Source organism: Pholcus phalangioides, unplaced genomic scaffold (genome assembly GCF_987345545.1).
Source record: "Pholcus phalangioides strain wild (caught in Gottingen) unplaced genomic scaffold, Ppha-v1.0 ptg000020l_1, whole genome shotgun sequence".
In the NCBI taxonomy this organism is placed as follows: Eukaryota; Metazoa; Arthropoda; class Arachnida; order Araneae; family Pholcidae; genus Pholcus; species Pholcus phalangioides.
The window spans coordinates 2,310,131-2,333,506 of NW_028301613.1; the positions used below are offsets into that span (position 1 = coordinate 2,310,131).

The 23,376-nt window shown below is 36.4% G+C and overlaps 1 protein-coding gene across 3 annotated transcripts; it reads right to left on the bottom strand.

Annotated features, from left to right (window-relative positions):
* Window positions 1-3,022: 3,022 nt before the first annotated feature.
* Window positions 3,023-23,158, bottom strand: Dhps (Deoxyhypusine synthase). Of its 3 annotated transcripts, none has more exons than XM_089248535.1 (10): window positions 23,072-23,114; window positions 20,915-21,113; window positions 20,507-20,671; window positions 16,225-16,328; window positions 15,304-15,418; window positions 13,004-13,090; window positions 9,007-9,112; window positions 8,774-8,877; window positions 8,335-8,460; window positions 3,046-3,249 (listed from the first exon to the last, which is right to left on the bottom strand). In XM_089248535.1, the coding sequence occupies exons 2-10, from the start codon at window positions 21,110-21,112 to the stop codon at window positions 3,172-3,174; spliced, it is 1,083 nt and encodes a 360-aa protein (XP_089104661.1). In that variant the 5' UTR covers window position 21,113; window positions 23,072-23,114; the 3' UTR covers window positions 3,046-3,171. The 3 variants fall into 3 exon arrangements, with proteins under 3 accessions (XP_089104662.1, XP_089104661.1, XP_089104660.1); XM_089248534.1 differs by having other exon boundaries at window positions 22,760-23,106; XM_089248536.1 differs by lacking the exon at window positions 13,004-13,090 and having other exon boundaries at window positions 3,023-3,249; window positions 22,760-23,158.
* Between the last annotated feature and the right edge of the window lie 218 nt (window positions 23,159-23,376).

Consider the following 23,376-nt stretch of genomic DNA (forward strand, 5'->3'; position numbering starts at 1 on the left):
CTATTTTTGTAATCTCATATTTTACATTGTTAGTATTGAAGTTTTCCATGTTAATGAATTGATTATTGAAGTTTGTATATTTTTAGACTCTTATTACAGCATTTATTTTTTTGAAATAAAAATATATAAAAAATTGTCAATGGTGTTTTTGTTTCATGATGGCAACAGTATCTGTAACTTGGTATATACTACCAAAGTTGACCTAGCCAATGTCTGAAATTCTGGCCCCTATATATATCGATCGATCCCCATGATCCGGAGTGATTGCTGCATTGTCAAATTTTTGTGATAATTACAACCATTTATAATTAGCCATAGCTAATTATGGTTAGCTATGGCAACCCTAACGATCGAAGCAATCTGAATATCCATATCTTAGTTGTCCACGTGCAGGGATCGACATATAGGACCCAGCGAAGCCAGAGTTTTGGGCTTTGGCTGGGTCACTGTGAAGTAGCCAACATCGGGTTTTGGCAGCATAAATATGAAAAAAAAATTTGCCAAAATCATACATTTATAATTTGGAAAAGTGGTGACAATTTGCATGTCATTTTGTGGAGAAAAACGGGCTAGATTTTTTTGTCTCTTCAGCGAGTGAAATTTTCGGTAAATTTAGGAAAAATTTCATTTTCCCAAAAGAAGGAAATTTTTCCATGAATTGGAAAATTTAGGCAATATTAGAACTTTCCAGAAGATGTAGAAATTTAGGAGGCTCTAGAAAGACTCGGTGAAATATGAAATTTCATCATTCTTAAATAGCCTAATAACTACTTACTTAGTAATGCAGCACAACGGGAAGATTCCTCAATCTCTAAACTTTTGACAAACTTTCACGTGCAATTCAGTACCTCTTGTACAGGGTCATTACAGTGGCAACCTGAAACTTTTTGCCAAGGACGTATATCCATATACCAGACAGCTGCTTTCATTGAGATTGTGGATTTTTCAATATGTTGTAAAAGCAAACTCGGAACAGCTTCCGTACATCAAGTATTTCATAACTGATTAATTTTTGAACTAACAAGGAAAGGGTCCCCCAAGGTGAGATGTCTTCGAAAAAATTGCCACCGATTCTATTTAAGTGTGCACAGAAATATTTTTAAAAATCCAGCAGAATTAGTATGGGTCACTCAAAAAAAGTCTAAATATATTTTGAACAGCAATTAGAGGCTAAGAATGAATTTGAAAATCCTGCAAGCTTAGAGTGAGATGTCATTCAAACGCAAGATCAGGTATGGCATACAGCACGCACAGAAAAAAAGAGAGCTATAGAGAACTTAAAAGCAGTGAAAAGAATTTTATTATTGCCAAAAAGTGCAAGCGGCAATGAGCAGGCAAGTGTCATTTTAATAATTTTTTGCAACTTTAATATAATTGCATTCAATTGCTAAACTTTTTTTTCTGTTGCTAGATGAGATGCATGCGCTTAAATTTTTTTCATAATTTTTTGAGGACACCACCTTGGACTTTTTCCTTGTAAATAAAACAGATACAGTGGAACCTCTATTATTGGTGTGCTGATTGACCGTGCTACGAAAAATTTTAGTCTCATGTTTGGATACTTCATTTTTCCCCCACATTAGTTATGTAAGATTTTCTGAAAGTTGATAGTGAAAACATTTTTATTTAGTATATAGAACTGGATTTCATTATTATTTTACAGAACCACCTCTATATTGATTCTCAGAGGTGAAGTCTCGTGTCAAAATGTTGAAACAGCAGCTCCCATAAGAACCAAACATTGTCCTGGGGAGATGGACATCTCAAGACTTACAGGCAATGCCAGGAAAAGCTCATGTGTACATATGACCACAGGACTCATTGGCTTGAACTAGCGCTATATTCCCCGTTTGTGTAATTGTCATTGTATATTTTAGAACTTTGCAGAATGGCTGACAGGAAAGGGATAATCAAGGTTCTACTGCAATGGTTCTTAAACTACTGTCACTCACAACTACCTTGCCAATTTATGGTTCATCTGCAGCTCCCCAGATTAGTTTAGAATAGTGCATTCATAGAAGAACTTCAAAGTATGAATAGGCATACACATCAATATTTCAAGCTTGTCGTGGTGCCTCGGACAAGGGTTGGCGACACCCCTGAGAGCTTCGACGCACACTTTGAGAAACACTGTTCTACTGTATTTTTGCCATCAGTGAAGTCCAGTTTATTAGTAGTGTGGCTGAGTAAATGAGTAATTTATTTTATTAGATTTTTTTTTTGCACACTGGTAATATGAATATATACACAGGATAGTCGCATTCTAAACAGGTAAAATAATAGTTTTGTTGTTTTTAAATAATTTTTTTCACTCCTGGCAGTTTAACTGATCACCTTCGCCCACCATTAGCCCGGGGAATCAAGGTTCTACTGGAAATTGTTTACACTGGTGTTGTACATTATCAATAATTTGATTGTACACCATAATTTTTTGTATAACTCCAGGCTTGCTTATCTGACATCTTTATGCAAGTGTGATGTCAGTGATTGCTATAGCCAATCACTGTTCCCTATCCTGTTTTTTTAGTAACAATTAATTAAGCATAACTTGGAGTGGTAAAACCAGTTTTTTGTTCAAAGATGGGGGGAAATGATGAGTCCGCTCTTATTTCTAGAATGCTTAGCTGTGGCAATAAATATTGATGCCACGCTTGAGCTCAGAGCTGGTAGATGAGTCAGCCTAGAGTTTCAATGAGCTCTAGTCTGCACCATTGTATTGTCTGCAGGAGAGAAAATAATGTATCTACTGAAATCGAAAACATTTTGCAAACAGATCACATTCCCATGTTAGTACCACGTCTTTATGCAGATTATACACAGGAAATTATGGCAATACTAATTTGGTTAAACCAAAGGTTCTCAGAGAGAGAGTGTGTAGTGGCTCTTAGAGCATAGTGAAAGCTGATATGATGTAAGCTTACATTGATATTTACTTAGTCAGCACTTCGAAATAGTTCTTTTCCAGAATACTCTGCGTAGCCAAGAATAAGCAATGACTAGAGCATGAGAGCTGTAATTTTTCGAAGAAAAAAAACACAGTTATTTACTAATTCAAATGATTTTTTTTCTTTCGAAAATTTATTTACAACCAGTGTCTACGAAGCAGCACAGATGATATCACAGTGTGAATAGATTCGAAAGGAAATGGCACTATATTTTCGTCTTCCATCTCTAATGTTCCTTGTGAATGAGGGTTGCGAATGTTTCTGCAACTAGAAGCGGGAAAACTAGAGTGGCATCTGCATACAACTGCAATGAAAACAAGAGCACTGACTCTTAAGCATATAAATTATAGAAAGTTTGAATTCATGAGAGGTTTCACAATATTTTTTTTTCTGGTATGATAGCAATTTTACAAAAGTTCTGTCGTCGAGATTCAGTCCACACATATGAAAAAACTTAACTTCTTAGCAGTCAAGTTACTGCCATATGCAAGTAATGATTTCAACAAACGGCCTGTGATAACGAGGAATTTTGCAAGGGTCTTAGCCAAAAAACTTTTTTATCTGCTTTCAAAAACAATAAATAGCCATAAAATGTAGGATGACTCTTCCCTGATTCAATCGCACCTGCTGAAAACCAAACAAAACCCAGTCTTATCAACTACTTCTACATCCCTTTTCAGTATGGAAGCATTTGTAAGCACATTGATGCAGCTGTCAGTTTGTGCCCAATAGCTGAATGAGGTACGGGTGAGAGAAATCCAATATCATGTACACACGTGAACACCTGTGGATTAAGCAAATATTAAAACTGAACTAACCTAGATTCAGTTTTGACTCTAGGATAGCTGTATTTTTATGTTATTGGCCACTCTGAGATGAGCAATTTATTAATGTACATGGTGTCTATAAATGAAATTAGCACGTTCAGAGCTATCTACAACCTCAGCTACTACTCATCAGAAAACATTTGGGAATGAATGGGTAAGAAATTGAGAGAGAGGGAAATTTTTTTTTCAGGCATTCATCATTATAGAGGGCGTTTTCTATGCACATGCTAATTTCGAACATCTGACAAAACTGTTCAAGGAAAGATATTTTTTCCTGGATATTATGCCGAGTTGAACTCTGAAAGAAAAGTCATTTACTCTCAGCCGGGAATCAGAAATCTGGGCAAGTGAGCTATCCTCGGAAAGAACATAATTTTTCTTTGTGAGTTTAACTCTGCGTAATATCCAGAAGAAAAGTCTTTCCTTTATCCATTGGGCTGAGAAAAAAAAAATCTCACTCTTGATACTGCTGCCACCTGGGAGCCATTGCTGAAGTTAAGGGGGGAAGCTACTATGTGTAAATTATAAAGAAAGGATTGATCCTGTCTCCAGCAGTGTATAAGGATACAAGAGGACGGGTCTGATTCCTATAGCGGAGACTAAATTACTTTTCTTTCCAAGTTCAACTGCCCATAACATCCAGGAAAAATGTCTCCTTCATCCACTGGGCTGAGAAAAACCATCTCACTCAATACTGTTGCTATCTGTTGGCCCTTGCTGAAGTTAGAGAAGGGGGCTATTATATGTGTAAATTATAAGGAAAGGATTGTTTTTGTCTGCAGTGGTATATGAGGATAGCTCACTTATCTGCCGCTGTGGTGGTCGAGTGGTCATAGTGACGGACTCGCATCGCAGGGACTCGGGTTAGAGCCCCACCGTCGCCACAGTGGTGGTCGGCTGAAGTTGGTTTTCTGTGGTTCCCAACTTTGAAGAGCAAATGCGAGCCGATCTCCCCGTTAAAAAGTCTCGCCACAGAGAGCAACAGTCCTACAAACAGTACAAATATTCAGTCACTACACATCACTCCCTTCACTTCTGAGATATAGATGGCAGCACTGAAAAATCATACACAACACTAGATACGCACTCAGACTACTAGGTACACACACTTACACTTCCGGCACAACTCACTAGGTAGTAAATTGCCTATGGCGATAGACCTGAGTTGTGCTCGGTTTCAAAAAAAAAAACTCTCACTTATCAAGATTGCAAGAGAACTGTGTTCTAGAGAGAAAGTCATTTAGACTTTTCTTTCCCAGTTCAATTTGGCATAATATTCAGAAAAATTGTTTTTCCCTTCATCTATTGAGCTGAGGGAAAAATCATCTCTCTTGCAAACTGTTCAAGCTTCATGGCAAGTATATATAATATAGACATCTCCATTCTTATTTCTTCATGAAGGATCACCAAAGTGATTCCACAGAGATTGAAGATTTTCTGTCCTTAAAGGGAATTTAAAAAAGAAAAAAAAAAAATCTTCCTATTCCTTCATTGAGGGATTCCGAAAGTTTCATAATTTTCTGATGCCAGTTGAGGTTGTATATAGCTCAGAACACACCGACTTTAATTATGGACACCCCGTGAATATGTATTTAGCATGGTTTGAGTTCATTTATTCAGAAGCTTGAGTAAAATTAACTTCTAATAACATTAGAAAAACCTTCTGCGACTTTTGTTATTGAGCATTAAAAATATGAAGTTTTTTGGTGGGCATAATGATGTTTCTTTCCTCCCCTCTCAAAAGATAGCAAAGTACACTAAAACCCTGCTAATCCAAACTGAGTGAGTGAAATAATTCATTTCATGCAATTGAGCCATCTTAACAGCATTGTGAGCACCTAGCAAAAACAATGCACAAGGACTACCTACAAGAAAGGACTGGACATCCTGAATAACCTACTTCACAATGGGTGAGATATCAAAGTGCTTGCAAGAAAATTGATGTGTACAGAATAAAAGTCTTAAAAGTATATATAGTTGCTAAATGCACTCCAATAATCGGCTAAATCACAAAAGGTTTTTATGCCTCGAGCATCAAATTAAAAACTTCTCCGGCAGGCGATCAAAACATGCTACTGCAGTGACATATCCCAAGCTTACATAATATACAAAAGAAAAAAAAGATTGTATATTAATTGCAATAAAAGTTTATCATAGGAAGGGGGGGGGGGTGTCGTTCTTGCACCAAGGGCCCCTGCATTAAAACAGCTACGTTCTCATTCAGCACTTTTGCAGTAAAACCTTTAGGTTACAGACTGCAAACAAGGATGTCTGAATGAGTTCAGGCAGCCACAATCTGTGCCTAAACATTTTACGTAGCTCCTTTTATTATGTTAATGAAAGACAAATTGTCATTGTTAATGACAAATTTTGAATAAAATATATCTGACAATACCTCCCACACTACTGTACAGTGATTCAAGACATGCATTGAGGATGAATGCCAGTATCCCCCCCCCCCCCACCACATCATCTACTATTAGAAAACAAATGTAAGATTTTAAGAAACAAACTTAAAAAGAACAAACTTTGTAAGATTTCTATACATTGTTAGCACGACTACCAAAAATAAAACAGATTTCTTCACACACACAAAAAAAACTTTGACAAGAACTGAGTATAGGTGGAGATTCACTTGAAAGTCGGGGGGGGGGGGGCACGATGTCAATTCATATATGCACATATACATTAGATCAAACGACCCCCCCCCCCTTTGATGCCACCGGCCGTGAAATTGAGGAATACAGTTCATCTTTCCATACCGCCCAAGTTTTAGGTGGAACAGGTTTTCAACGTTGAAAAAACCCCACAGTTTTGAATGTTACTCAAGGCATAAATAACGATGCCATCTTACATCCTTTAAATAATTTATTGTTGAGGAATTTCATGTCCCACATAGGACGAGTAATTTAAATTTTCACATGCATCCTCTTCAAAAAATTTGGACATTTGATGCACCCTTCACTGCTTTATGTCCACTCGTGTCAATATAACATTATGAATTGACAGAACTGTATTTTGCATGATAGTGAAGGAAATTGTATAAGGGTCATTCTCACGAAATTGGCTTAAATTTCGTGATTCATTTCATCTCTTTTATAATAATAAATATTTTTTATCAATAGATTATAGAGCAAATAAACATTTCCCCCAGCTTTTTTTTCCCCCCATTTGTGACATTTGGAAAACATTGGTTCAAATCCTACAAAACCGGTCGCCACCGATAAAATTTTTTATTCAGAAAGTTAAGAATGTACCCATCACTTGAACCCTGTTTTAAATCAATTAGAATTGTAAATTAATTCAAAAAACAAGTTTATTCAAGAAAAAAGGGGTGAGCGTTTTTATAAAATGCCTTCCTCCCTTAATTTTTTTTCGTGAGAAATTTATAATTGAAAATTTTTTCACTTTATCACACACTTTTCAGTTCAGAAGCATCTATTATTACTGTAAAGCACATGTTTTCAACATGGTTAGTTTTTATCAGTGTTGAAAAACATGTAAAATTATCTTTCTTCTGGTGCTGGGTAACCAAAAGAAAGGTTTGATCATAAGTTAAGGTGGAGGGAAGTAAACAAAATCCAAATTTTTTGGTTGCAACATCTAGCTGCAGTAATGTTTCATCTAAAGGCTTTGTTTTGAGTTTGCAACTCGTGCTCTAGCAAAATAGAGGCAAATTAGAAAATGGTTGTCCCCAATAAAATTGATGAAAAAAGTAGCGAGAAACACAAATAAAAAAGAAATAAAAATGCATTCAACAAAATTTTTTTTTTTTCAGAGTATCAGCGCTTATCCATGTAGAAAATGATCTACCAAAATAGATGGAACACGTTACAACTGTCAAACATAAATATCAAGTGCTAAAACAGGTAAAATGCTTTGTCGGATTTGCTTAGCATGGTAAAATTTAAATTAATTTTTTTCACAGTGAATTTTTAACCATTGCTGACTATATTTCATTTATTAGCAAGTAAAGAAGTATCCCTAAGAATTTTTTTTGTATTTTTTCTTCTTTTTTTTTTTATACCGAGCACAACTCAGGTCTATCACCATGGACAACTTACCACTTACCTAATGAATTGTGCCGGAAGTGTAGGTGTGTGTACCTAACATTTTGAGTGTGTATCTAGTGTCATTGGTGCTGATTTCTCAGTGCTGCCATCTATATATTTCAGAAGTGAAGTGGATGAAGTATAATGATTGAATATTTTTACCATTTGTAGACCTTGTAGGCCTGATCCTCTCTGTGGCGAGACTTTTTAATGGGAGATTGGCTTGCATTTGTGCCTCAAAGTTGGAAACCACAGCAAACCAACTTCAGCCGACCACCAGTGTGGTTACAATCCAGGACATCATGATGTGCAGGCCCTTAATTTTTTTTGTAATTTTTTTCTTTATTTTTTTGTCTAATCTCGTGAGAATGACCTATAACTAAACGAATGTAAGTTAACCATAGAATATGTGGCAGCTGATCTGGCACTCCTTTGTTATCACCATTGAAATTAAGGAAAAGCACCAGACAAGGACCAATTAATTTATTTCTGATTTATGTCTATAATTACCTTCACGGGTGTTGCAGTCTTTTTAATTTTCCCCCATGAAACAGCTTCATCAGGTCTTGCACCAGAGTCACTGCCATCAAATTCACTAGCTGTGTTGATATATACTGCAAAGTCTGCTCCATTTCTCTGAAAAAATAAAAACCAATTAAATTTAGTAGATCATTTATGTTTCGAACGAAAACAAAAAAGTTGTTGAATCAAACATCTACATTTAATACATTATTAAATATTGAACTAAACCAGTGATTTCCAAAGTGAGCAATATCTCTTCCCCCCCCCCCCCCCGAGAAAGCGATAGAAAAGTGCGGGTTATAACATCTACAGGTATAACATAGGATCCCCTGGGTTGGCTTGAATTGAAGCCAATGAGAAAACATTTTTGAAGAAGGCAGTGATCGGACAAAAAGGTTTGGTTAATTATGAGCTAAACATCACTTGCCATGAGGTTGCTGTTGCATATGTGATGCTTCATGACGCCACCACCTAAGATGATCATTCCGGAATTGATGGCTTTGACAGCAATGGAATTGATTCTTCGGATATCTAGGGAGAAGAAAAATTAAACTTTTTCCCCCATAAATATCAATATTCATGTCTGCATGAATCCATAGCGATGTAAGAATATGAAGAGTATCTTTGTATCTTTCGTTTTAACAAGAACGGAACTTGTACCTTGAGCAATGTCTACAATCAACCCAGGATTCTTATAAGAATGGAAGTATATCATGTCGCCGAGTGAGCCATCAGTGAGAGCTGGACTGAAGATGGGTATCTTATTCTACAAAGAAAAATATTATAGTTATAAATAATCAGAGAGACACACTTTTGAGAACTGAGACTAAATTCCAATAAATGAAAAAAAAAAATCATCAATGATTAACTCTTTAATGCTCAGTGATGAGATCTATAAGATGGACTTGTCGAAATGTTGGTAGTATAAAAAATGTACTAGATCCCCCTAAAGTTGACTACCTTAGAGCAGTGCTCAACAATACGCATCTAGATGCATGATTCACGCATAAAAATTGAATTTCACTCCTCCAAATTTCACTAAGGAGTAAAAATACTCCTTCAATTTCAGTTTTTTTTGTTTTTCAATAGTTATTTGTGTTTTTAATTAAAAAAATACCCTCTTTTAGCAAAACAACCCCTTAAAATTTTGGAAAAGAATGAAATTACAGTCACCCTTCCCCCATATATTCACGGTTTCCGTATTCGCCATTTTTTTTCCTTTATTGGAAATTTTCTTTGGCAACACTCAGCAATCGTCATTCACATGTTTTGTTTACAAAATTTGAGTTGTGCATGTTTAGGATGGCTCATTTGTCTAGTGCTATTGATAATGCTTTGAAAAGACAAAAAAAAAGTGAAAACTTTACAAGAAAAGTTGGATATATTGACTATGTTTGGCAAAAGTAAGTCGATTGCTACTGTGGCTCGCCATTACAGAATCAATGAATCTACAGTGAGATTCTGAAATTAGATCAGCTGTGATAGCGAAATTTTGCATCACCTACGGAATCCATGTGTTTCCTCTTACAGAAAATGCTGGGTTTTTTTGTAGGTACAAGACTGCTACAAAGAAAAGTATTCCAATTGATTTTAATATCATAACGGAAAAGGCAAAAAAATTCTACTTTTCTCTAAAGGAAAGGGCTGGTGAAACGTCTATTTCATCAGACTTTATGCAAGTAAAGGTTGGTTTCATAGGTTTAAGGAAAGATTCGGATTACACAATGTAAAAATTACTAGCAATCAGGCCGCTGCTGACCAGGAGGCAGCTAGAAAATTTCTAAAGACTCTGTAGAAAATTATTGAAGAGAAGGGTTATGCACCTCAGCAGGTGTTTAATACTGACAAAACTGCATTATTTTGGAAGAAAATGCGGTTAAAGAAAATTTATCACCCAAGAAGAAAAGCGAGCCCCCTGGTTTTAAGGCAAGTAAAGATAGACTTACTGTGTTGTTTCGTACAAATGCGTATGGGTACATGATAAACCCCATCGTTATTTTCAAATCTATGAATCTGCGAGCATTGAAGGGAAAAGATAAGTCAAAGCTCCTGTGCAGTATTTTGGATGAAAGACTTGGTTTACAAAAACACTTTTCCTGGATTGATTTAAACAGTGTTTCGTTCCAAAAGTAAGGAAGTACCTTGAGAGTGAAGACATGCCATTCAAAGTTCTTTTGATACTGGATAAAACTCCTGGATACCCAGATGTCAATGAGTTCAAGGCTGATGGTGTGGAAGTCTGTTATATATCTCCTAATACAACATCTATCATTCAGCCTCTTGATCAGGGTGCAATGTGAGCATACAAATACAATGCAACGCCACAACAGGCAAATTGCCCAACAAGGTGGCTGACTTAAGAACATCATGGATCCCCGAGCCATTTTTTGGAGGCCCTACCTACTACTGCTACACCACACATGCACCCCCCCCCCCGCGGAACCCCCAACGAATCGGTACATGCGGGAATGTGCGTGTACGTGTAGTGAAACCTGACGTGAAGTTTTTTGTTTCTCTGTAATGCTTGTCATGTGTAGTGCTGCCATTTGCCACCAGTTTTTCAAACTATGGGCTCACTATACATGCCACACAATGAAGATGATTGTGCATATAATAGAAGAAGGTACAAATCCCGAAAATATCTTGAAGGTATGGAAGAATTACACTATCGCTAATGCCATTACTGTCATCACTAGATCCATGGCAGCTCTTAAAAGAAAAACAGTCAACTTGGGTTGAATTAACCTTTGACAACAATGTACGCTCCAGGACATAACTATCTCTACAGAGCCAACTGAAGAGATTATAAAAGAGAAAAGACAGTGTCACATTAACGAAACAGGTGGGGGTGGGGGAAGGGTTCAATGATATAGATATAGAAGTCGAACAGCTAATTAATAGTAATTTAGAGGCATTGACCGAGGAGGAATTAATGCAGTTGACTGCTCATGAAATAAGTGATACCAAATCAAGAAGATCAAGATAAAGTGGAAGACAAGTTCACCATGAGTAACGGGGGGGGGGGGGGTGCTTTGCAAGTTCAAATCAGCAATAGATTATTTTCATGATATAGTTCCCTCTATGCTACGTTCTTCACATGTAGAAAAATTGGTAGAGAAAATCTTGTCAACATACTCCAACATATTTGATGATATGAAGAAAAAAGAAACGGCAAACAGAAATCACAATGTTCTTTCAGAAAACATTGCCAACAATTGCTGCAGCCTCTTATACACTTCCTTATACCTCTACATCACCCTGCTCTTCTCATGATGTTTGAGAAAAGAGATAAACGAAAAACCTATAGTTGTGGTTATTCACGGATTTCCCATATTCGCGGTCACCTCCCGAGCGTAACCTCAACGAATATGGAGGGGGGGGGGGAAATGTACTCTTACAAATTATTTTTTGGATAACATTGCTTTAGAGTGATTGACTGGTTTCTTCAATCTTGTTTTTGATGTTCAAGGTGTAGCGATAAGGACCCGCAGAGGGTGAAGAGGGATCACTCCATTTGAAGTAAATGCTGTAGAGTAAATTTTTGTCATCAATTGAATAATTCTCACCTAAATGTCGCAAGTCAGGTCATTTGGTTTCAGCCCAAGGTCGTCAGAACCTAAATATTACACGTTTGGTGTCAGACGTCGTAGGGTACATCGATTCAGTGCAATCAGTAAACATCATTCAGAAATTAGTAAAATATTATGTCATGGCCACTGCTGCCATATCACAATTACAGTCACGAAAGAAATCCGGAATATATGCAAATCAGTGATACAATCGATGATGGTTGGTTGCATCTTCAGTATAAAAGACAGCGAGAGCGCTGTCTCTTCGCACTTGTATTTCCACTTCTCTCGCAATCAGCCATACTTCAACACTTGCTGGTTAACTCCACCTGGGAAGTACCTCTCTAGTCTTCCATGGCCAAACTCTAAAAACCACTTCTTCATCATGTAAGGCCTACAGAGGTAAAAGAACGGATGAGTTGACTTCAAACATCCAACTATGATGAGTTTACTCCAGGTGATTAGAGATATGGACCGATGACTTGGCGATATCAATTTTGTCTAAGTTTATAAAATTTCTAAATTTGCTTTTAAGTATTTTCAGGAAATTAAAAGTAATTGTACAGAGTTCGGTTCTATGTCACACGACCAATATAATTAATGAGCATCATGAGATAACACAGCAAGGGTGTGTTATCTCATTATGCTCATTAATTATATTGGTCATGTGACATATGGTTCATCACAAAGGCAGTTCCACCATCTCACTGGAACAGTCGCGGCTGATTTCAGACAACAAGGTCACATATTTGGTGAACTGTTCCAATGACCCGACAGCTTATGGTTTTCTCTTCCGTAATCATTGGGCCTCATATCATTGGAAAACAGCTGCACAGCTGTTTATGGCTCACTAAAAACCTCATGTTTGTATTGATTTGCCATGATCGTTCTTCCATACCCAGTTACAATTCCTCAATCAGTAATCAAACTTTAAATATTTAATAGGCATTGAATGTTAATATTAGTTTCTACACACAGCTAATAATAATAAATGTTTTCAAAAAAATGATATCATCTAGGATGGAAAATTATAATTCCCTATTCTTCACTAAACATGTAAATATTCTACAATGGAAACAAGGTCTCACCTTTGCGGCCCAGAAGCAGATGGACTGTGGGTTATTGATCTTTTCACCCAACCTTGTTATGATCTTTGAAGGTGACCAAATCATTTTCTGAAATATAAAAAGTAACGCATCAACATTGTGATGCAACAGTCTAGAAACAAATGCTGCACCATGTACCCACTTCATGCCATCCCCCTCTCAAACTGTCGCTGTTTATATGTCAGTTTTTGGTAGTCCCAGCTGAAGATTGAGACAATTAATGTTAGCAGCACAGCAGACATATATCCTCATTAGATTCTTGGTTTACCCCAATACACAGTTAATTTCATTTGAGCATATCATTCATTTTCTATTATCGGTCAGTGGGAGAAAACACAATTTTTTCTCCTCCCTATAGTACCATTGAAAAGTCCTGTTTGATTAAAATATTTTTTTAAAGAAAAACAAGCCATCCTTGTTAATTATTCTGAAGCTAATATCAGATATCTGTCCAGCCGGAATTCAGATCAGCTTTGGATCCTTCATGGGTCTAATTTCAGGTCAAGGAAATAGACCTTTTATAAATCAGGTCAAGAAAACAGACCCTTCATGAACCAGGTCAAGAAAACAGACCCTTCATGAACCAGGTCAAGAAAACAGACCCTTCATAAACCAGGTCAAGAAAACAGACCCTTCACACGACCCCACTGTCGCGCAGTGGTGGTCGGCTGAAGTTGGTTTTCTGCGATTCCCAACTTCAAGGTGTGAATGCGAGCTGATCTCCCTGTTAAAAAGTCTCGCTGCAAAGAGCAACAGGCATAAAACGGTATAATTATTCATTCATTACACTTCAATCACTATGAGTTGAGAAAAAACTCATAGTTTAAAAAAATTGATTACAGATGGCAGCACTACACATAACAAGCATTACACAGAAACAAACTTCATGGAAGGTTCACTATATGTACACACACATTCCAACATGTACCAATTTGTTAGAAGTTCTGCAGAGGTGCATGCCTGGTTTAGTAGTGTACCCTTCACATGATTCCAGGTCAAGGAAACAAACCGTTCACAAAAATTTCAGGTGAAGAGAATAGATCATGAAATTTCAGGGTGAGATAATGGATCCTACTCAAAATTTTAAGACAAGAAAAGAGACCCTTCACAGTGTAAAAGACTACTATCACTACTACTTAACTGTACATTAAGCTCACACACATTCCTTTTCAGAATTTCTAACCAAATTCAACAATTAATTACATTTTTTTTCTCAAAATTAACTGGATTGTTTCACTCCCACAAAATTAAGAATTATTTTCACAAAAAAACAATCCTATGAAAAGGTCTGGACAGGCCCCAGCTAATGGATTAACAAGAGAAATGGTCAGTTACATATTACAAAGAAGTGAACAGAGCTTTTCTGAATTGATAATTGATGTGATTTTCCATGATTAGGTGCAAAATGAACCAATTTCTCGATACATCTTGGGTTTTTGACATGATAAGTGTCAATAAAAAATGTTAAATGTTTCAAAACTTTTGAACAGCTGTGAAAAACTTGTTTAATCAATGTTTTAAAGTAATTTTTTCCTCAAAATAATTGAATACTAAAAAGCGGTTAATGATGTAAGAGCAAATTTTTTTCATGTTAAAGTGTGCATCAAATGAGCAATACCTTATAATGTGGCAAATGTAAATAGGTTGCTAGTGGTAACATATAGTTATGTGAGATTTTTTTTTTCTTTTGTGATATTTCCCAACATTTTCACTTTTGGCACTTACCACGTTTACTACATTTAGTCTCCAATTACGTAAAATAACACAAAACCTATTTTGAGATGCCAATTATAATGTTTTATATATCAAAATTTGAATTTATCAAATACAAAATATAAACTTTCGTCTCTCCAAACAGTTTAAAGAGGTTCTACTGTACACATTGTGAGAACATTTTATATTAAACTAATAAGATATATGATATCAAAATTGAACGGAGAGAACACAACCTAAAGATATTTCTTTGTGATGAAAGCTGTAACATACAAGCTATAATAATATAGAAAGCTTTATTTTATGTTTCCTCAATGACATAAAGTTTGGTTGAAACTGGTATTACATGCAATATAGGGCTGCATGCCTACTGAGCAAAGTCACATGTTTCTTTGTTCCAGTGCATGAAATGCCCACAGAATAGGATGGCAACTAGACATTTGTTGCAGCTTGTTAGATAAGAATTCAGAATAGCAGGGGCACATACTTATTCTGAGAAAGGTACGCACTGAGATGAAACAGATTATAAATTTAAAATACAGCATGTACCTAATAATAATTGGCCGTACCTTTTGGGTTTGTTCATCTAACAATTCATCTAAAATGGGCATAATCCAGTCTTCGAATTTACAATAGTTGTCATTTGGAACGATCAAATTTCCTATCCTGTTTAGTCCGTTATCTCTATACATAAAGAACAACGTTGATGTAATCAGGTGAAACAGTTATTAATATGCATACACATGTCCATGCATTAGAGATAATAAAAGTTTCACTACACACCATAAAATTCAACTATGGATATGGATGATCAAATTCTGAAAGAAAAAAATTAATGTGAAGAAAACTGTCACCAATATCGTCAGAATGTGACGAAAATAACTGTTGCCCAGTTGATAAATAAATCAGTGTGACATCAAGCGATTTGTAAAGATAAGGCTATCAAGACAGTGGTGTTGTTACAACGGTATGAGGGGCAGAAGTATCTACCACATTAACTATAAGTTTTGGCAAAAGATATGTTAATTTTCTATATGAAATTTGCAGCCTACCCAAGAAAAAAAGTTTTTTTACGTTCTGCGGACAATATAACATCTTTTTTCACAACAAAAACAGGAAAAACCTGTTCTTCCATTACCTATAAAACAATTTCAAAAACCTCATTTATCTTGTAACTAACAACACTTGACACTAATGAGAGATAGACAGGTTACTGTCTATAGTATAGATAGACAGGATAGATAGAGGCTACTAATGTCTCTGCTAACTTCAGCGCTTCAAGCCACAGTGCGTGCATGAAATGAGGAAGGCAGAGTAGTGTTTCCAGTGATGCAGATGCCCAGTATACAAGAGAATCTGGATTCGAATCCCAGCGGAGACAAGATGAATTTCCTTTCCGAAGTTCACCTTAGTATAACATCCAGAAAATATGTTTCCTTGAACACCTGACACTTTCACCAAATAACGGAAATTTCATTTTGTGAACATACCTAAGGACACTTCCTTGAAGCGAAAAGTCGCCTATGAGTGTAGGAGCAAGACATTTGATCAAGTCTTCTTCCACACCTCCAGCTGAAGTCACGAGGCAGTCAACCTGAATACAAAAATTAAAAAAATTCTCTGAATATTTGGATTCCTCCTTCACAACACTTCCATTTCAGTAACATATTAAAAAAAATTCACATTGAAACTGCACGCTACAAACAAATACAGTAAATCATTGGTAAAGATATTCCAGTGATTTTAGTGTGCTGAATCCAAATGTGGCATTGGTTTCATCAGATTGGTTGTAGTTTTTGAGATAAAATGAAAATTAAATTACAATCATTTGATCATTTTTGTCGCGCCCATGGTCATTTTCTACACATAAGGGCTAATTAGACGAGACCTACAATTTATTGCCAATTCCGAATGGCAGCCTTTTTTCCATACTCAACCAGAGGTTGGTGCGCTAACCCCCTTAGTGTGGGAATCTGCAGTAGCAATCTTTTTCTGTGGTCATGTCACTGTTTCTGTTGTACCCCTGTGTTGGGAAATTTTCTGACAAGAACAAACTGGGTATCATATCGAACTCTCGACACCTCTAAATATCCTTTGGTACTTTAGGCGAATATCTTATTGACCTGGGCTACAGCGCGCCCTTAAATTTCAATGGTAATACCATAAGCAGCATACAAATTACATTGAAACTGTGCAAAATGTAAATCAATAATGAACTTAACACTAATAAGTAAAGACCAGTGGAGTCTGATGATAAAATATAATATATCGAATAGAATAGGAAAATAAAAAATTCAAAGTAAAAATTTGACACAAAAATTATGGATGTAGACTATGTTGAAATGTTGGGAGTAGGCCTATGCATTATCTCAGAAACTAAAGAAAATTCAGCAAAACCAACACCAGTTTTAAAATCAGCGCAACCAATATACGTGTATTTCAGGAGTGGGAAGTGATAAAGTCCATTTCGGAGCAGCTTTGGAGAGGCAAAATTAAGGATTTGGAGCAGCAAATTGAGGATTCAGAGCAGTTTTTGCAGCAAAATATAGGATTCAGAGCAGATATTTATAAATTGTAGCAGCGAAATTAATAATATTTTCATTAACTCTCACCCCTATTCAAAATAAAACAACTGCACTGTCTTTTGTTATCAAACATCTTCTCATCAGCTTGTTTTTTGTTTTTGGTGTTTCAGGTTTTTGACACCTTGTTTGAAAGAGCGGCTGTCATAAAACTTTTCGCACCAGTCTATTTAAGATGATTTTTGCTTACTGAGGGCACTATTTGTTGTTTAGAACAGCCACCCTTCAAATGGGCTAAACATTTTCTAGTTTTTATGTTTTTATATAGATATTATAAATTTTCTATATCAAGTTTTCAATTTTTTTATACTCAGAAAGAAATTGTTGAAAAATGGGAGAGAATTTTGGAAGAATCAACACGATGGTTGGCGATTCAGCACTCATTGTTTGGCGAGATAGGTGATCTGACACTCATTATTTGGCAAGATTGGCGATCTGACACTCGTTATTCGGTGACTTAACGCTTGTTATTCGGCAAAGTTTCTAAATTAGCAATCGTAATTCGGCGGACATGCTCTTTTTACTCCCGGAATGAAATTTTTTTCACGAAACATCAGGATTTGACGCAATGACGATCGACTCTACAATGATTTCTGCTGCTTCCAGTGGCGACTTTTTTTTTGAAAACAGAAACTGACTCGCATTTGCGCTTTAAAGCTGAAAGACCATTGCAAACCATCTTCAGTTGCACGATCACAGATATTATTGGGGTTTCGTGATGGAAAGCCTGATGATGGGCCGATAGTTTAAATAAGGCGATAGTTGAAGTACAGTGGAATAAAACATGCTCTTTTCGGAAAAAATCGTTTCGCAGCAAGCAGAAACAAAAATTTTTTAACATCCTATGTGAAATTCTGGGCATACTAAAGCAAAATTCGCTATTTGGTGCAGAAAAATATGAAAATACCCTATTGGAGCAGGATGGCACAAGATGTTAATTTTATCGCAGTGCGGCGCAATTGGCGCAGAGTTCCCACCCCTGGTATTTTTCCTTGTAAAATATACGATTTGAATAGAACTTAGCATAAAAGCTGAAGGGAAAAGCTTCCAAAATTTCTTTAACTGCTTATATACGTGTATAGATATAAACATCTGCTGTACTTTTTTTATAAAAGATGTTCAAAAAGTTCTTTTACGCCATATATGTAATGCTGTGGGTGTGTTTGATTTCTGTAGTTATTAAATTACCTAGATCAGTGTTTCCTAAAATAGGCAATATTGTCCCCTGATGGGCGATGGAATTGTCCAGGGGGGCAATAGAAGCTACAGGTATAACATAGGATCCTATGGGCACGCTTGAGTTGGGGGCGATGAGAGCAAAATAATTTCTGAAGAAAGGGGCGATGGAACAAAAAGTTTGGAAGACACTATGATCTAGATGAGTGATTCCCAACATGGGCATTAACACCCCCTTGGGGGCGATGGAATGTTCCAGGGGGCGGTAGAAGCTCTACGAGTATAACATAAGATCCTATGGGTTAGATTGCGTTGGGGGGTGATGGGAGAAAAAAATTTCTCAAGAAGTGGGCGATGAGACAAAAAGTCATAGATGGGAAACTATGACCTAGATAATCACTGATACTTGAAACAGTACCCTTATTGTACCCTATTAGAATAAATCTAGCAATCAAAATATAGGATTGAAATGTCCTTTAATTTAGCAGTGTTAGTTTGTATGTGATGCTTAAGAAAAACTCCTGCAACTTATTCTTAGTGCAAAAATAAGAATGCCTATGCTTGACTATGATGGTATATTTACTAGCATTTATATAATGTAATAGTTGATTTCCAATTGAAACTATCTAAATGTAGAAAAATAATGCTTTGAGTATCAAGTCCTGTCAGCTCTGCTTTGATTGAAAATATTCTTTAAAACTGGGATTTATACAATGTGAGCTAAGAAATTTTCAGGTGAGAATAAATGAGTTTAATTTGGTATTAACAGATGCTGTGTGAGAATTTTTTTAATATGGAATAAAATTTTGGGCAGATCAGAAAATTTTAAATATCGCAATAATTTTTTTTCTCAGTAATTATAATTCCGAATATAAAACACTTTAATCTGCAGAAAAGTAAGCTATTTGTTATTTAACATATCTTCTATCAGGTTAAAAAAAAAAATTTGACAACAAGTTTTTGACTGTTGTAATATTGAGTTGGTTTCTGAGGTCAAAAACCTAATTCTCTGGATCCTCTTCAACACATATTGAATAAATAGCTCTATTTTGTTTATCAAATTGAACAAGGTAATGATTGGCTCCAGCATGGACCAACTCAGCTGAGTAAATGGCTTATATCCCTAGCGAGACAGAGCCAGGACCCTGCCTGGTATTTCAGGTAATGATTGGCTTAGATAAAATGAACCATAAAATTATATTTGACATTTTCTAGACCAGTGATTGACCAACGTGCGGGCGTTGGAATGTTCCGGAGGGGGGGGGGGGAGTAGAAGATAGGGGTATAACATAGGATCCTATGGGTTAGATTGCATTGGGGGAGTTGATGGGAGAAAACAATTTCTGAATAAGGGGGCGATAGGGACAAAAAAAGGTTGGGAAACTATGTTCGACCCTTTTTATGTTTAAAAATTTAAAATTTTAAATTCATATTAATATTCTGTTTTAATTACTGTAATAAATTATAGCCTAATATGCAAAAAAGTTTGTAATATGCAAAAGAGGTTTTTCATCATGTCATATACTTATTGTACTCAAAATATTATCCAAAAGCATTCATTTAGGTTTTTGACAATTTAAACCAATTTTTGATGTTTGTAATGTCAAAAACTCAACCCTGGTTAAAATATCTTTAAGAAAATGAAAAAAAACCTTTTTGTTGAATAGTGAATTGGAGTGCAGATACAATTGAATCCCGTTTTAACATATACCGTTATAGCAAAAAAATCCTGTTTTAATGAACACTTTTCTAATCCCCCAGATACGTTCACATAGGAACAATGCAAAAACCTGGAATTCCTTTATATAACAATATTTTGTTATAACGAAGTGATTTCTCCTGTCTCTAGGAGTTTGTTATAATGGGATTCGACTGTATTTGAGAATTACCTGGAATCTGTGACTCAAAATATTGGTATGCTGGCTAATGTGGGGGAATACTGCAAGTGCTCTCAGATCCTTCAAATGTTTTCTTCTAGAATCAGACACAGCATCAAACATGAACACCATCTTACCATTTTATGTTGAACAAGGAATCTGATGACATCACGCACTCCAGCCGAAGCCATGTTTGAAGTATATCCTAAGAATATAGTACACCTATACTTGCGTCTTATGAATTCATCTTCCTCTGTATTATCTTCTTCACTTGCCAATAGAGGTTCAGTTCTGCATTTGATCTGGGGGGACGAGTAAAAAAACAAAGATTAGTGGTTTTGTTACAATACGAAATCCTAAACAAGACACACTTAAAATAATATTATTCCCCCTTGTTTCATTTTAAAAAAAAAATCAATTTTTTGCGTCACCATAGTGAATGTTTTTTTTAAAATCAGAGCTTCTTCATACAGATTAACCTTCTGATGATTCTAGACCCGTTTTTACCAGGCAGAATCTCAAGGCAATTTGGAATTACTTCATACCATTTTGTTAACTTCCTCAACTGCCAGTCCAAAATTTGTGGCCTGAAATCCAGAGTACTTATAGGACATCAAAAGCGAGTGGTAATCAATCCCATTATTGAAATCATAACCTTTGACTTCATCTTTTTGACTGCTATGCCATTCCGTAGTCTTCTTGAGAACTGCTTCAAGAGCTACTTTAGGTACATCACGGCTCATTCTAAATAAAATGAAATAAAAATTGAATTTAAATAAATTGGTGATGAAGAGTGTAATACAGTAATTATGCAGACACAGTAATGAAGAAATTGTAACTAGGTTTTGATACAACAGTAGAAGTTAATAAACTTTGAACTAGTGCATGCCAGAAATCGGTGAGCCCATGACAAATACAGTCGACGCTCACTATGTTATAGCAACCATTCCATTACAACAACCCGTAGGACGAGTCCCAAAAGCTTTCATATAACGACTATCCTATGTTTTCGTTTCGGTATAATGACCACCCAATATAACGTCCGTTTTCATAAGAATGGTTGCAGTCGTTGTAGCAAGTGAAGACTGTATACAGTGTTCTTCAACCGCTGGTTCATACCAGTCTGCTAAACATTTTATGTGATTCATGTAGCTGTTATAAAATAATTTCATACAATGAATATTTGACATAATTTCAATAAATAAAATACAGCAGCATTCAAAATCATTGGTGGTCTGACACCACTGATTAAACAATTGAGGATAGAGAAAAAATTGTGGTGGTATGTAGGACCAGTAGCAAAAAAATTTGTGTCGCCTCCACGCAAGTGATACATTGATGACCCATGTGCCCGTTTGTTTTTCGAAATTAGTGAAATGAGTAGCACAAAAAGCACATTTATAACAGGACTGTAAGTGAATTCATACTTTTCATCTAAGAAGCCCCCTGCGAATCAAGTCTACACCGGGACCCATAGCTTCGGAAGCCCTGGTGGATTTGTACACATTTTTATTGGAAGCCCCTTTGATCATTGATTACCTTTGTCGCATCAGTCATTTTCTGCACAGGAGAGCTAATTAGATGAGGACCTACAATTTACTGCTGATTCCAAACAGCAGCTATTTTTTTATATTCACCAAGAGGTTGGTGCGCTAACCCCTTGCTGTGTGACTCCCAGTGCCGTCTTCAAAGGTTGCAACTAGATTCTTGGTCACCCGGGGCAAGCACAGTTTGATGCCCCCTTGTAATGTAATTCAGAATGAAATTTGCACCAGAAGAATTTTCTGAATTTTTTTTTTCAGAATGCATTTTTGGGTCTAGAGCCTGGGCACAAGACCTGCCTGCTGCCCCTACTTGTGGCCGTCTTAACACATGGGCCCACCCGGGGGCCTCAAAAGTAGAGGGGACCTCATAAAAATGAGATCTGGTTAAAATTTTCTAGAATTTACCAGAGAGGGCCTCAGAAAAACCACTTGGCCTGGGGGGGGGGGACCATAATGCTTTTAAGACAGCCCTGGTGACTTTCTGTGGTAGCAATAGTTTTCTGTGGTCATGTTGCCGTTTTTGTTATACCCCCCCTCCTGTGTGTAAGGAAAGTTTGCTCCTGCAAATCAAGTTTGGGTTGCGGCCTGTAGCTTGAGAACTCTTAGCTATAAGTGGATTTGCACGACCCATCTAGGAAGCCTCTGTGAATCAAGTCTGCGTCTGGACCCATAGCTCAAGATTCTCTGGCTGCTAGTGGATTTGCACCACCCATAGGAAAATAATGTAAATAAACTATGAAATAATGGAAACAAAAACTATGGACCCTAATGCAATATTTGGGTCTGTTTTGTCTCTTGAATCCTTGAGCAAAAAAAAAAAAAAAAAAAAAAAAAAAAAGAAGTCACCTTTGTTTTTACTATTATTTCCTTTAGATGTCACTTTAGCTGGTCGAAAGTCGATTTTTCTTTCTTTTATGTTGCTATTTTTGACATGGAAACACCGCCTCAAATCGATTGATCGATCCGTTTCTAGGTACAGGCGGTCACGTTAATCTAATTTTAGATTTCTTATCTTGATAGATTGAACATAGCTCCATGTACTAATTGAAATAAACTTTAATACATTCAATTAAATACTATTTCGGGAGACTTCAGTCTCAAACACAAAATATTCAAAAGAGAAATGTAAACAAAATTCAATGGGTTTCTCTTTTTTACCAATGGTGAAACTGTAGCTGGACCGCATAAGCACTGATCCTAGATCGTAGAGAATATTCTGTGGTTTTTGCGAAAGAAGTCTAGTACCTGATTGATTGTTTGCACAAACGACGTCAGCGAGGAGGCGGGGCAATATTCCCTGTCTTTGTCGTGGCCACACGTCCCGTATTACCAGGACACTACCGTATTTTCGCTTTGACCATCACACGGTCAACTCAACCACCACTCAACCAATGAATCGGCCGTGTTGGAAACAACTGAACGAAAGCTCGTTACGCGAACTTGATCATCATCATTGCATTAGA

Coding starts and splice junctions, on each gene's coding strand:
- Dhps (XM_089248535.1), bottom strand. CDS start 21,112: ATGAGCCGTGATGTACCTAAAGTAGCTCTTGAAGCAGTTCTCAAGAAG. Junction 16,329..20,506: donor TCCTTGTTCAACATAAAATG/GTAAGATGGTGT, acceptor TTTTGTATTCAG/GTTGACTGCCTCGTGACTTC. Junction 8,461..8,773: donor TATGCAACAGCAACCTCATG/GCAAGTGATGTT, acceptor TTATTTTTTCAG/AGAAATGGAGCAGACTTTGC.